A 15969-nucleotide genomic window follows, 5' to 3' on the forward strand; every position below is an offset into this window, starting at 1 on the left:
GAGAACTTTCTTTGAAATTAACCTCGAGGAGGAAGTTTATCAGCATTTCTTAGCTGCTGCTTCCTCTTCCTAGCCCCACACCTTTTGAAAATTGCTAATGGGATCTGAAGCCTTCTCCAGATGATCTTCCTGATCCAGGAATGGAACCGGGGTCTCCTGCATTGCAGGCGGATTCTTTACCAGCTGAGTCACCACAGAAGCAATACGTGAACTGTGAACTTCCAGATGTTCAAACTGGTTTTAGAAAAGGCAGAGAAACCAGAGATCAAATTGCCAACGTCCGCTGGATCATTGAAAAAGCAAGAGAGTTCCAGAAAAACATCTATTTCTGCTTTATTGACTATGCCAAAGCCTATGACTGTGTGGATCACAATGAACTGTGGAAAATTCTGAAAGAGATGGGAATACCAGACCACCTGACCTGCCTCTTGAGAAACCTATATGCAGGTCAGGAAGCAACAGTTAGAACTGGACATGGAACAACAGACTGGTTCCAAATAGGAAAAGGAGTATGTTAAGGCTGTATATTGTCACCCTGCTTATTTAACTTATATGCGGAGTACATCATGAGAAACGCAGGGCTGGTAGAAGCACAAGCTGGAATCAAGATTGCCGGGAGAAATATCAATCACCTCAGATATGCAGAAAGTGAAGAGGAACTAAAAGCCTCTTGATGAAAGTGAAAGTGGAGAGTTTAAAAGTTGGCTTAAAGCTCAACATTCAGAAAACGAAGATCATGGCATCTGGTCCCGTCACTTCATGGGAAATAGATAGGGAAACAGTGGAAACAGTGTCAGATTTTATTTTGGGGGGCTCCAAAATCACTGTAGATAGTGACTGCAGCCATGAAATTAAAAGATGCTTACTCCTTGGAAGAAAAGTTATGACCAACCTAGATAGCATATTCAAAAGCAGAGACATTACTTTGCCAACAAAGGTCCGTGTAGTCAAGGCTATGGTTATTCCAGTGGTCATGTATGGATGTGAGAGTTGGACTGTGAAGAAAGCTGAGTGCCGAAGAATTGATGCTTTTGAATTGTGGTGTTGGAGAAGACTCTTGAGAGTCCCTTGGACTGCAAAGAGATCCAACCAGTCCATTCTGAAGGAGATCAGCCCTGGGATTTCTTTGGAGGAAATGATGCTGAAGCTGAAACTCCAGTACTTTGACCACCTCATGCAAAGAGTTGACTCATTGGAAAAGACTCTGATGCTGGGAGGGATTGGTGGCAGGAGGAGAAGGGGACAACAGAGGATGAGATGGCTGGATGGCATCACCAAACTCGATGGACCTGAGTTTGAGTGAACTCCAGTAGTTGGTGATGGACAGGGAGGCCTGGCGTGCTGCGATTCATGGGGTCGCAAAGAGTCGGACATGACTGAGCGACTGAACTGAACTGAACTGAACTGAATGGGAGCTGGCTTTATCTCTTTGTGTACAGACAAAATAAAAAGTAAGACACACCATACAGTGAGGTCTATCTGAGAATCTGAATCTGAGTGTTTTGACCCCTTCAAGACAGAACCTGTATAACAGAGTCTACTGTTTAAAAACTTCCTGTATGTTCAAGTCTGTGTTTTGTTTTTCCTTTGAGCCTTCTTGATGACTCCAGGTGTTTTGTTTTAAAGGTAAGAATTAGCATTTTAACCAGTCAGCTCTTTTGGGATTTACCCCTCGATTCTATCGTGTGCATTGGCTGATATTGCTCTAGTAATGGAGAAGCAGCAAATCTTCAGGCAACTCATATATTTCTTTTTCACGCACCACACACTAATTATTTGTCTGCCTTATATTTTGGCAGTAGAGATTTCCTTAACAGTTGGTTGCAAATTGAATTTTTAGAAATCAAATCCCACTGGCTGCAGGAACATATCAGATAAGCTTTATCTTCCTTTCTAATTAAGCATCACTAGGCAGTGACTCCTGTCATTTAAGCTTTCAGCTTCCTTTTCTTTGTTCTTTTTGTCAAGTTATTGTTTTGTAAATATAGCTCAGCTGGTAAAGAATCCACCTGCAATGCAGGAGACCTTGGTTTGATTCCTGGGTTGAGAAGATCCCCTGGAGAAGGAATAGGCTACCCACTCCAGTATTCTTGGGCTTCCGTGGTGACTCAGCTGGTAAAGAATCCGCCTGCAATGCAGGAGACCCCGGTTCCATTCCTGGATCAGGAAGATCAGCTGGAGAAGGGAAAGGCTACCCACTCCAGTATTTCGGCTTGGAGAATAGTCCATGGGATCACAAAGAGTCTGACAGAACAGAGTGACTTTCGCTTTCAGTTTCACTGAAGTTCCCTGGTAAGGCTTCCTGTTGCAGGGAAGCCTGCAATGAGTTCTACTGAATTTTAACACTTTGTGTTCATTTTCTGAAAGTGAAGCATGACTGTGACTTATGTGGTTGGTTTTGGCGGTAAACCTCAGGCCGGACCTCATTGTGTTGGTAGCCCAGTCAGTGGCAGGCATTAAAAGAAATATAACTCCCAACCTCACTACTGAAAGAAATCAAGAAGACAAGAGAAGTCAGGCAAACATCCATAAAGGTGCTTTCCAAATTGTGAATACTTAAAATTTTTATTAGGATACAGGATCATCCATTTTTTCACTTATGGATATACCTTATTATACTGGCTAGGAATCCAGTGCAGTGTTGAATTGGTGAAATTGGCCTTCCTTGCTTTATTTTTGATCTTAAAGCATTCAATCTTTTACTATTATGTTAGCTAACAGTAGGTATTTCATCAATGCCCTTTATTAATTTGAGAAAACTATCTATTATTCTTTAATTATCACCTTTTATCATTAATGGATGCTGAATTTTTCACATTTTTCATACATCTGCTAATATAGTGAATCACATTGATTGATTGACTTTCCTTTTTTTTTGGCAGTCTGATTCCATTTAGGCTTTATTGTGCTTAAATTTTTTTTAAATTTTTTAAAAAATTTTACTTTATTTTACTTTACAATATTGTATTGGTTTTGCTATACATTGACATGAATCTGCCATGGGTATACATGAGTTCCCAATCCTGAACCCCCCTCCTACCTCCCTCCCCATATCATCTCTCTGGGTCATCCCAGTGCACCAGCCCCAGGCATCCTGTATCCTGTATCAAACCTAGACTGGCGATTTGTTTCTCACATGATAGTATACATGTTTCAATGCCATTCTCCCTAATCATCCCACCCTCTCCGTCTCCCACAGAGTCCAAAAGTCTGTTCTATACATCTGTGTCTCTTTTGCTGTCTAGCATACAGGGTTATCATTACCATCTTTCTAAATTCCGTATATATGTGTTAGTATACTGTATTGGTGTTTTTCTTTCTGGCTTACTTCAGTCTGTATAATCGGCTCCAGTTTCATCCACCTCATTAGAACTAATTTAAATGTATTCTTTTTAATGGCTGAATAATATTCCATTGTGTATATGTACCACAGCTTTCTTATCCATTTGTCTGCTGATGGACATCTAGGTTGCTTCCATGTCGTGGCTATTATAAACAGCATTGCGATGAACATTGGGGTACACGTGTCTCTTTCAATTCTGGTTGAGCAGTGGGATTGCTGGGTCATAAGGCAGTTCTATTTCCAGTTTTTTAAGGAATCTCCACACTGTTCTCCATAGTGGCTGTACTAGTTTGCATTCCCACCAACAGTGTAGGAGGGTTCCCTTTTCTCCACACCCTCTCCAGCATTTATTGCTTGTAGACTTTTGGATTGCAGCCATTCTGACTGGTGTGAAATGGTACCTCATTGTGGTCTTGATTTGCATTTCTCTGATAATGAGTGATGTTGAGCATCTTTTCATGTGTTTGTTAGCCATCCATATGTCTTCTTTGGAGAAATGTCTATTTAGTTCTTTGGCCCATTTTTTGATTGGGTCGCTTATTTTTCTGGAATTGAGCTGCATAAGTTGCTTGTATATGTTTGAGATTAGTTGTTTGTCAGTTGCTTCATTTGCTATTATTTTCTTCCATTCCAAAGGCTGTCTTTTCACCTTGCTTGTAGTTTCCTTTGTTGTGCAGAAGCTTTTAATTTTGATTAGATCCCATTTGTTTATTTTTGCTTTTATTTCCAGTGTTCTGGGAAGTGAATCATAGAGGATCCTGCTGTGATTTATGTCGGAGAGTGTTTTGCCTATGTTCTCCTCTAGGATGATTGATTGACTTTCAAATGTTAAAATAATCGTTCATTCCCAGGATAAACCTATTTAATCACTGTATGTGTGTTATGCTAAAATTTTATAAGAACTTTTGCATCTATGTTGATGAGAGATTGCAAATCTATAGTTTTGTCTTAAAATGTCTGACTAATTTTGGCATAGATAATACTGGCCTCATAAAATGAGTTAATTGTATACCCTGTTTATTCTATTTTCTGGGAGGATTTATGTAGACTTGATATGCTTTCTTCTAAATATTGCTTCATAGAACTCACAGAAGCCACCTGGGTCTGGAATTTTCCTTGTATACTCCTAATAGCAAGTTGAGTTTCTTTAATAGATATAGAGTTATTTAGCTTATCCATTTTTCCTTGAATGAGTGAGGTGGGATTATAGCTTATACAAGCTGTCTATAAGACACATAGATTTTTGTAAACCAAAATTAATTCATTTGAATTGTTTCACAGATGACATCTTTTAGAAAACCAAGCAGGATGGGCTGGGGTATTTGCAAGTATAGGCACATCCTATAAATAAAATTCCCATTATGGACCCAAGATAGGCAGTAATTTTGTGTTCATGACATCACATTGAAAAATAAACCTTCAGGACAACAGGCATATTCACTGTTACTTTTTCAAAATATTGGAATATATACTGCATATAAGTCAATTTTTAGATTACTTATCACCTTACTATTTCAAATACTTATGAAAAGTTAGAGATCAAAAATATGAAAAAATATTCAAGAAAAGTAGAAGATAGTTTAAGATAGTCATGACATGAATGTAGTCAAAGTCCCAGGCAGAGGAGAGAACTAGCAGTAGCAGGAAGGAAATAATACTAGAAATAATTCAAGGCATGTTCCCAGAACTAAAGGGCATGAGTTTATAGATTTTAAAAGCCATGACAAAGTATATGATCTTGAAGTTTTGAATTGGAAGGAATAATTTCCTGAAAGCTTTCAGAAAGAGAAACAAAAATAAAACAAAAATCTGATCATGGAGAAAGGGTTGGAAATCAGAATAGCAGGAAATGAAAAGTGTTAATTTAGCCAGAAATTGTGATTTAACTCTTCTAAGAGGCTGGAGAGAAGAAAAAGAGGTTAAAAAAAAAAACAAAACAAAAAACTAAATTTTCATCTACCATAGTAAGAAGTGAGTCGATGATCCATCTCGATGAAAAGTCTGGAGATAGCAAGATAAGGATGCTATTTAGGTATTTGGTAGTAAAAACAAACAAACAAACAAACCTGTTTCAATAAAAGAGTGAAAGGCCAGTAGTCATGGGTTGGAGAAAGGACTACTGTTTTTCAGTATCAACTTTGTAGAATGAATACTTTTCTAACTATATGTGTTAATAATTTAGCAATTAAAATTAAAGAGTCGATAAGGATTTGCACGAGGTTTGCGTGGGCCTGTTAAATGTGACACTAATACTTCTTCTCCTTCCAGATTCCCGGTACATTCTCTTACCTGTCGTGTTACATCACCTCCACATGCACTTGCAAGAACAGAAGGACCTGATCATGTGTGCACGGATCCTTAGCAACGTATTTTGTCTCATCAAGAAGAATAGCTCAGTAAGTAAACACAGGTTATAGGATATAGCGCCCATCAGATGGCTTCTGGAAAGAAAATTTTAAGTCTTCTGAGAAAACACACCAAAGAATCATCCTTTGAGACTCTCGTTTTCATTTCCATCTGTGTTGGACTTTTTACTTTTCTTCTAAAGGAATTTCTTTTTTTTAACCTTGTAGGATGGCTGTAGCCCCAAATAACCTGCATGTCTTAAACTTGTATTTCAAGAAAGAACTGAATACCCAATGAGAAAAATTAGAAATCTCAAAGCCTCCCACATGTGTCTTTAATCTTGATAAATCCTCTTTCGCAAGAATAAATTATTGCTTGCAAAGACAGTCTGTTTGGGCCCATTCAGTGAAAGACTGGATGATGATGGTCAGAGCTCGGCCACAGGCCTTGGGCCAAGCCCTGTGCACATAGTGAAAGCTAAAGAGAGGCCCAGGAGCCTGGTGGTAACTTGCACCACAACCATTACTAATCACTCCATTGTCATGGCTCTAGGAATTCCTGTCAATGTTCCTGACTCTTGAGGAATTGCAGTTTGTATTAGATGATGCAGTGTCAACAGAGAAAAATCGCATGCTTGCTTATAAACAAGGGTAACCCCCTGCATGCTCATGGTTCAGAGGTCTGGTGTGAAGTCCATGTGCGAAGGATATCCTAGTTTAGTTCCATCAGTTTGCACCTGTTTACTACGCAGCCTTACCCATAACAACTTTTACAAAGCAGGATTGGCAGTGAATGTTGGGATACCTGTTTCTCTGCCTCCCACGTACTAGCATGCTATCGTTTCCCCATTTTCGTTCCCTCGGAGTTATGATCACCTTCTGAAGAGCTCCACAGCCAGCTGGCATGTGCTTCCAGTAGAAGTCTTGGACACAGGACTCTAGTACTGTGGGAACAGTTGTTGTTGTTCAGTTGCTAAATCATGTCCCACTCTTTGTGACCCCATGGACTGCAGCACACCAGGCTCCTCTGTCCTTCACCGTCGTCCAGAGTTTGCTCAGACTCATGTCTATTGAGTCAGTGATGCTTATCTAACCATCTCATCCTCTGTCACCCCCTTTTCCTCCTGCCTTCACTCTTTCCCAGCAACAGGGTCTTTTCCAGTGAGTCGACTCTTTGCATCAGGTGGCCAAAGCATTGGAGCTTCAGCTTCAGCGTCAGTCCTTCCAATGAGTATTCAGGGTTGATTTCCTTTAGGTTGACTAGTTTGATCTCCTTGCTGTCCAAGGGACTCTTAAGAGTCTTCTTCAGCACCGCATTTCAGAAGCATCGGTTCTTTGGTGGGAACAGAGTTGGCCCTTGAGAGAAAAAGGCCAGAAACTCTGTGTCTGAAAGTATGGTGCAAGATGCCTGCATAGGAGGGACCATTGCTTTTTACACACCCAGTTCAGTAAAGTACAGCTATACCGTGCCTAGTGAGAATGTTTTTGCTAACTCTCATTGCTGAGAGTGAGAAGTAAGTTTAAAAGGTTACTTTAGAAAACCAAAACCGTCAAGTGTTAGTACAGATGATTTTTTTTTCTCCTATTTCATTGTTGAAGTTTTGGTCAGTTTTTGCACTTATCTTATAAGGAAGTCAGAGCAGAAACTCTGTTCTGGGGAGAGATCTTTAGTAGATTTCTTTCCAGTGTAAGAAAGTTTATCATAAAATCCCAGCCAAAAGGGTCCTTCAAACTCATACTTTGTAAAAGTTTTCTTTGCAAAAGTAATCTTCTTGCTACACAAAGCATTTGTCATCATAGTCCTTTGCCTGGTGCAGGTATAATAAGAACTCAAATCCAGTACCTTTAGTCAGTGCAGAAAATTTTGCTCTCTCTCTCTCAAGTTCTGGGGCTTAGATAGTATTCCTTTTGCTTTGGGAGAGCAGTCCCACCATGGCCACTGACATGAAGTCCAGTCTGTAACTAACATCATTCATTCAGACTGAATGCTGTTTGCTAATCTTTACATTCATGGGAAATAGATGGGGAAACAGTGGAAACAGTGTCAGACTGTATTTTTGGGGACTCCAAAATCACTGCAGATGGTGATTGCAGCCATGAAATTAAAAGACGCTTACTCCTTGGAAGGAAAGTTATGACCAACCTAGACAGCATATTCAAAAGCAGAGACATTCCTTTGCCAACAAAGGTCCGTGTAGTCAAGGCTATGGTTTTTCCAGTGGTCATGTATGGATGTGAGAGTTGGACTGTGAAGAAAGCTGAGCACTGAAGAATTGATGCTTTTGAACTGTGGTGTTGGAGAAGACTCTTGAGAGTCCCTTGGGCTGCAAGGAGATCCAACCAGTCCATTCTAAAGGAGCTCAGTCCTGGGTGTTCTTTGGAAGGACTGATGCTAAAGCTGAAATTCCAGTACTTTGGCCACCTCATGCGAAGAGTTGACTCATTGGAAAAGACTCTGATGTTGGGAGGGATTGGGGGCAGGAGGAGAAGGGGACAACAGAGGATGAGATGGCTGGATGGCATCACCAACTCGATGCACGTGAGTTTGAGTGAACTCTGGGAGTTGGTGATGGACAGGGGAGCCTGGCATGCTGCAATTCATGGGGTCACAAAGAATTGGACACGACTGAGTGATTGCACTGAACTGAATTGAACTGAAAAATCACTTTATAGGAATAGTCATTTGCACTTAGGAGTTTTGGAAAATGACCCATGCAACTCCAGTGATGAGAAGAGTAAATGTAAACACAATCTGAAATCAAAATATTACAAACTCTTAAAACCAAGGGGGATGTTTAGTGAACTGTCAGGCCCATAGAGGCAAACTTAACTCACAGACAGACACACACCATGTTAGTGGCATAGCTGGTGTTCCAAATTAGTTTGGGGTGTGTTCCAGAGCATCACCCCACCTTTTTACTTGCATTCCAGGTTCCCACTGTACTGCGGAGCCACATACTCTTGGGTAAGGTCTTAACATCTCTGTGCCTTTTGTTTTCTATGAAAGGTCATTCACTTAGATAAATTAAGGGAAGTCCAGAACTGACGAGCTCGAGTCCTTTGTTAGGACTCTTATTTTAGGCCACAGTTTCCTGATCACATTATTTTTTTTTTCCTTTAGGAAAAATCTGTGCTGGAGGAAATAGATGTGATAGTGGCCAGCCTGCTGGACATCCTGCTGAGAACCATCTTGGAGATCACCAGTCGTCCGCAGCCATCTGGCTCCACCATGAGGCTTCAGTTCCAGGATGTCACGGTAGGCCATGGCGCACAACAGCAGAGTTGTGCTTGTCAAAGCCTCGGTTGCTTTGAGGGTGGGTTGCTGTAAGAATCTGGGGAATCTGAACTTGGGAGATGATCTATGTTCATTTCAAGTGTATGTAAAAACCTTCGTTTTACCAGGGGATGGAAGTAAGATGCGTGTTTGTTAAAAGATCTTGGATTAAGATATTTCTAATTGCAGAAAGGCCAAATTGGCCCAGTTCCCCCCCCCCCATTTTGCCCAATTGAAGTTAATCTGTGGCTCTATATCCTCAGTCTCCTTGATAACTATTCATTCTCTTTTCATTCATCAAATTGCTTGAGAAAGTTAGAACAGTGAAACAGACCAATAGCAGTCAAGGGTCCTAAGTTTTGATTGTGAATTTTTCGCTATGGCTAGTAAGGATCTTAATTTGGTGGCAGGTTGGTGGGGGAGGTCAGTTTCCTCAGCTATAAATTATAGAAGCTTGACTTGGTGATTTTGAGATATCTGCAAGCTCCACTATTTTATGAATCTAATGTAATATGAGTTATAAATATTAAGACATGAATTATGTGATAGTTTATTTGTATATATATTTATATGTGTATGTGTAGAGAGAGAGAGAGATGGATGGATGGGTACATACATTTTCACATTTGAAACTCACATTCAGTTGACCAGTGTGGGCTTTTTTTTCTTTAAAGGTCTGATTCAGAACATTCTTCTAAGTACCACTTGCAGAAATGGCAGTAGATGCTATAGTTTTCATGGTTATTAACCAAAATGTCGGCCTTTTGCTGTTATTTTTACAAATCATGTACTATAGAACCACTATCATAAGAATGTTTGCCTAGCTCCTGATGAAGATTTTTTTTTTCTTTCACGTAAAGAAATAGAGGGTTTCCCAGGTGTCTCAGTAGTAAAAACCCCACCTGCCAATCCAGGAGGTGCAGGTTCGATTCCTGGGTCAGGAAGATCCCCTGAAGGAGGAAACGGCAACCCACTGCAGTATTCTTGTCTGGGAAGTCCCATGGACAGAGTGGGATACAGACCATGGTGTCGCAAAAGAGTTGGGCAGGACTTAGGAATAAACAACAAACAGCAACAAAATAGAAAGCCCACCCTAGCTGTCCTGCCAGGGTTGAATGCCTTAAGGATGGCCATCTTGTATTGCATTTTATTTTCTCTGCTTTCAGAGCTGAGATTTACCTGGTTCTTCCTGCCAAGCTCTGGGTTTGGGAAGCAAAGTTACTCAATTTCTTTTAAGAAACAAAGGTTAAAGATTGTACAAAAAAACTTCCTAATATATGTAATAGTTGTACTGCCTCATTAAAGAAAAGAAGAGCAAGCTATTCTCATGATCTGGTGAAATTTCATGTGTAAAATGCCACTTACCTCATGGGGTTAGCTTTGTGTATTTGGCAACCTTTTGGTCCATAGTAAATGCTCAAAACATGTTTTTTTTTTTTCTTATAACCACTGGAGATCATTATGGGTTTGAAAGTTTGCAGGAGTTTGTTTTGAATTTTTTTTTCTGTCTTCTCATGTTTTTCTGAAATTTTTATTTTGTGATAATTTGAGTCACATGCAGTTGTGAAAAATAATACAGATATTCCATGTTCCTTTTATAGAGTTTCCCTAATGGTAACGTCTTTCAGAACTATAGCACAGTATCACAGCTAGGATATCGACAGTAATGCAGTCAAGATGCAGAATATTCCACCACCCTAAGCATCCCCTATCTTGCCCTTTTATAGCCAAACTCAATTCTCTCCCATCTTCACCTCCTTCTTAAGCCTGCCAACCGAAAAATGTGTTCTCCTTTTCTTGTTATCTTGTCATTTTAAGAATGCTGTACTTGAGTCACTTTGCTGTACAACAGAGAATTGGTACAATGTTGTAAGTCGACTATGATTTTTAAAAAAGTTTTAAAAAGAATATTATACAAGTAGAACCATACAGTACATAACTTTTGTGATTGGCTTTTTTTTTTTAATTCAGCTTAATCCTCTAGAAATTCATCGAGGTCATTGTGTATGTGTATATATACATATAATAAAAATATATATATCTGTTCCTTTTTATTACTTGGGAGTTTTCATGATGTAGATGTGCTATACCAAAGGCCATCTTGTTTCCAGAATTTGGCTGTTACTAACAAAGCTACTATAGACATTTGCATGCAAGTTTTTATGTAAGCATAAGTCTTCATTTCTCTAGGATAAATACTCCGAGGAGTATGGTTGCTGGATTGTATGGTAGTCACCTATTTTGGTCTTTAATAAATGGCCTTACCTATTTCCATAATGGGTGTATAACTTTACATTCTCATATATGCAGTGTATAATGAATGACCCAGTTTCTCAGAATCTCATAAGCATTTAGTATTGTTGCTTTGGGGAGTGGGGAAGGATGGGGACACTCTGATAGGTGGGCAGTGGTAGCTTATCATGGTTTTGACTTGCATTTCCCTAACGATTAATGAGGCCAAACATCGTTTCACATACTTTTTTGCCATCTATCTATTGCTTTCAGTGGAATGTCTTTTTATGTCTTTTCTCCTTTTTCTAATTGGATTGCTGTCCTTGGTTGAATATGTCATTTACAAATATTTTATCCCACTCTGTAGCTTGTTTTTTCATCCTTTTAATAGGGTCTTTTTGTTGTAGAGAAGAAGTTTTTAATTTTGATGAAGTCCAGTTTATCAATTTTTCCTTTGATGGATCATGCTTTTGATGTCAAGTTTAAGAAATCTTTTTGTCTAGCTCTATATTCTGAAGGTTATCTCCTAGGTTTTTTTTTTTCCCTAAAAGTATTATAGTTTTATATGTCACATTAAAGTCTGTGAACCATTTTGAGTTGATTTTTATATTCATTGTGTCAGATAATTTTAACATCTCTATTATCTCAGTGTTGACATCTCTTGTCGTTTTTCATTCAGTTTGAGATCTTCTTGGGTTTTTGTGTGACGAGTGATTTTCAGTTGAAATCTGGACATTTTTGTATTATAAGACTCCAGATCTTATTTAAACCTTCTCTTTCACATGGCTTCATGTGACAGCACTTAGCAAGGAATGGGTTAGGATGCCAATTCACGATGGGCAGTTGCAGGCAGAAATCCAGGCTCCTTACCTTGGCTTCACTGACACAGACGAGTGGTCATGAAAATACCTGCCCCCTTTTGACTCTCCATTCTGGAGACAGATGTTGGGATGTCCCGTCACAGCCTTGAAAAGAGGGAAACCTGGACTCCCCATTTGGCTCTTGTAGGTTTGAAAACAGCCAGATTTTTGTGATGTTGAGCTACAGTAGAGAAGCAACTGCTAAAAGTTTTGTCTTGTTAAACTTACCCTTTCCTGGTTCTTTGGCTTAAGAGAGCAGGCTTTCTGGGAGGTGCCGAGCGGAGGCAGGGGTGGGGGGTGGTTAGGGAGACTGTTGCAATTACTGTTACTTCAAGGAGGCCAGCTTCTTCAACTCCAGGGGCAGGATATCGGAGGCAAAAAGAAAACCCAGAGAACGCTGCACCCTGTCCTTCCTTGGGTCTGAGGTCTCTAGCAGGCCTGTTCTCTTTCCACTTTCCAGAGTCATCTTGTTTGTTTTATATATAATGGAGGGGTTTTTGTTGTACTTGGCAGAAGGAATTGGGAAAAACATATATACTCCAGCTTCCCCAAAGCAGAAGAAAGTCTCCTTCATTTTGGTTTTGCTGGTGACATTTCAACTGCTTCCTGGCAATACAGCTCCAACACAGTCCTAAAATTATAATGGCCGACCAAACAAAATCACAGGAAATGCTCCATGTGGTCAAAGACTGCCCAAGGTCAAAAGCTAAAACACTTTGTCAAACTACTTTGTATCTATCAACAGGGTTGAAACTGTCTGGGCCATGCATGACCTGTAGGTCTTCACAGCGTTATGTTGTAGTTCAGTTGCTCAGTTGTGTCCGACTCTTTGCAACCCCCTGGACTGTAGCCCTCTAGGCTCCTCTGTCCATAGGATTTCCCCAGCAAGAATACTGGAGTGGGTTGCCGTTTCCTCCTCCAGGGGATCTTCCCTACCCAGGAATCGAACCCATGTCTCCTCCTTGGCAGGTGCATTCTTTACCAGTGAGTCCCCTGGGAAGTCCTCACAGTATAATAATCAGTGCAAATTAAGAGACTTGAGAAGGCAGTGAGTGATGCTCATTGGTGGGTTTGAGCAGACAGGGGATTTGTCTGGTTTGCTACCATTTTAGGAAAATCACATAAAGTGAAACGTTTCCCGCACATAGCTGTTTTGTGGCCCTTGCCATGTACCAAACCAAACTCTGGGTATGTGGGATGAAATTTGCAAGGAATGTGCACTTAAATAATTTGGTATCTTAGATTTTATAGATTTTATGCTTCAAGATAGGTTTTTTTTTTCAAGTCCTCAGGCAGACCTTGTCTGAATCCTACTCTGCCCTTTGATTACCTGTACATGCTCTTGGGCAAGCTTCTGTTTAATTGCCTTTAAAACTGAGAAAGGAATTGTACTTATCTCAACATGAGTTTGAGGGTTTCATCAAATCTTTAGAAGTGTTTAAACAATATCAGTACATTTTAGCCATTAGTAATTGTGGTAGCAACACCAGTCCATAATATTATTATTATTGTAGAAGTAATATCTATGTTGTTATTGTTATTGAATGAATTGAGTTCGGCTGCTTCCCATTTGTAAGATCAATTACACACTCACAAATGGTAGAAAAGAAAGATGCCTTTAATCAAAATGCCAGCCATCTGGGGAGATGATGAACTCAGCATCCTGTAAAACCACCTCCAAAGATTCTGCTCAGCAACAAAACCTTTTAAAAGAAACAAGGAAGTAACCTCAGTTCATCATTGAGATAGGGTGTCAGAATCACCACCATTCTTCAACTGTGTGCAGATTTGTCCAACCCTTGTGATCGTCCTTCAGGTGTTATCTTGTTCATACAGTTCGGTCGCACATTTTGTTCAGATTACTGAAGGGAAAGCTAGAAAAGAGATCTGGTCATTTGTTCATTGCTTATTCTTCATTTCTACTTCTTTGATCTACAGAAAGAATGGACCAGTTAGGCAAAGTATTGTGTGATTAAAAGATTTGAAAGGTGTGTTGGGCTAGGGATGAGTAGAACATGAGGGTGCCTAGTTTAAAAGTTAGTTATAGTGTATCTCTGCTAAAGTGACAAGGAAAAGGGGCTTCCTGCTGAAGGCAGTTTCCTATAAGAGCTGCTTTATTTTTGTTGTTGTTTATTGTTGTTCAGTTGCTAAGTTGTGTCCGACTCGTGACCCAACGGACTATAGCCCTCCAGGTCCTCTGTCCTTGGGATTTTCCAGGCAAGGATACCGTAATGGCTTGCTGTTTCCTTCTCCAGGGGATTTTCCTGACCCAGGGACTGAACCTGCATCTGCTGCATTGGCAGGCAGATTTTTTACTGCTGAGCCACCAGGAAAGGCCCTTAGAGAGCTACTTATTTTTTAACTAATTCTAAGGTGAGAAGTAGGTCCTGATCATTGGCCAGGTTATTTCTCTGGGCACTGAAGACCTAATTTCTTCCTCTTTCTGAATTAGAGAACAGGCTCTCTGAATAGGGAGCTTTTCCATGGCAGTCCTACCCTGACACCTTTCTGTGTTTACATAAAAAGTGCCCACCATAAGCAGACATGCTGTGGGTAAAAGCCGGTGCCACCGTGTGCCATGGTGAAGTGTTTCAGCTCTCTGCAAATGCCATGTCTTCACCCTGTCTCCTGGTAACACCAACAGGGCGACTGGCTCCCACTCCTGTCATAACTCCGGATAACAGTAGCCTTATCTCTATCATCTAAATGGGTTGTACTTTTTGTTCTTCTACCGACTGCTGTTTAAGCTTTAAAATACTCTCACTAGTTGGAGGAGTCAGGGGAGAGTAGAGCACCATTGTCGGAGAAGGCAATGGCACCCCACTCCAGCACTCTTGCCTGGAAAATCCCATGGATGGAGGAGCCTGGTGGGCCGCAGTCCATGGGGTTGCTGGGAGTCGGACACGACTGAGCGACTTCACTTTCACTTTTCACTTTCATGCATTGGAGAAGGAAATGGCAGCCCACTCCAGTGTTCCTGCCTGGGGAATCCCAGGGACGGGGGAGCCTCACTGGCTGCCGTCTATGGGGTCGCACAGAGTCGGACACGACTGAAGCGACTTAGCAGCAGCAGCAGAGCACCATCGTAATCAGTTCCTTTCAAACATCTCATTGTACATGGAAGCAGATTTTATAAAGAGGCATATATGGCCATTTGTTCACCCCCACAACTATTGGACTCCAGAGTTCCTTACCATTGGCAGATGCATCTGTGTGCATAGTTCTGTTCAGCACCATTTATAGTGTGGGTGACTCAGTTCAGCAGGAGCCATGTCTAAGACATAGCTCTACATTTGCCTAAAGTTTTTGTGTGCTATGGACTGTGTTTGACGGAAGAAGGCAGAATTCTGTAAGGGGGAATTCTGGGGGAAATTTGGGTATATATAATGGAAGGTTTCTTGAAGACCTTATAGCCATCTACTAATCTTATTCCCAAGTGCTGGTGGAAATGGCCATTATACTCAATCTAGTTGTAATATGGATGCAACCACTGTGGCGTGGAGTTCTTGCTAAAGGTGATTTCTACTTAAATTCCAACATTAATATGAATTGAACCTTGGCCAACAATAATTTTTTATTTTTAACAAATTATGAGTTTATGGCTTTCATGCAGACACTTAAAGTCTCTTAAAATTACAGGTGAAAAATATGTCAGTGAAATATTGGACATCTCGGCCTTTTAACAGGGTTAAATGTTCTTAAACTGATGAAGTGAATAAATAAAATGACATTGTAAGGTAGATACTGGAATTGACAACATGTCTTAAATGTGCCAGGGTGAGAGATTAGCATGACAAGTTGTTTGCATTGGGCCTAAACCGGATGTGACAGAGATAAATAGTCAATAATATGGATTCAGAGAGAGATTCTCTTAGTACAGTGACTGCAAACATTTAATGAAAATCTTCTCATTTT

At 40.3% G+C, this 15969-nt stretch overlaps 1 protein-coding gene across 4 annotated transcripts in view; it reads left to right on the forward strand.

Annotated features, from left to right (window-relative positions):
- DOCK4 (dedicator of cytokinesis 4) overlaps positions 1–15969 on the forward strand; it is a 471927-nt gene that overhangs the window by 338905 nt on the left and 117053 nt on the right. For all 4 annotated transcript variants that reach the window (XM_060414757.1, XM_012176786.3, XM_027968612.2 and 1 more), the window contains 2 exons: positions 5612–5739; positions 8810–8944. In XM_060414757.1, coding sequence (XP_060270740.1) covers positions 5612–5739; positions 8810–8944 — 263 coding nt within the window. The remainder of the gene's footprint in view (positions 1–5611; positions 5740–8809; positions 8945–15969) is intronic.

Source organism: Ovis aries, chromosome 4 (assembly GCF_016772045.2).
Source record: "Ovis aries strain OAR_USU_Benz2616 breed Rambouillet chromosome 4, ARS-UI_Ramb_v3.0, whole genome shotgun sequence".
Lineage (NCBI taxonomy): Eukaryota > Metazoa > Chordata > Mammalia > Artiodactyla > Bovidae > Ovis > Ovis aries.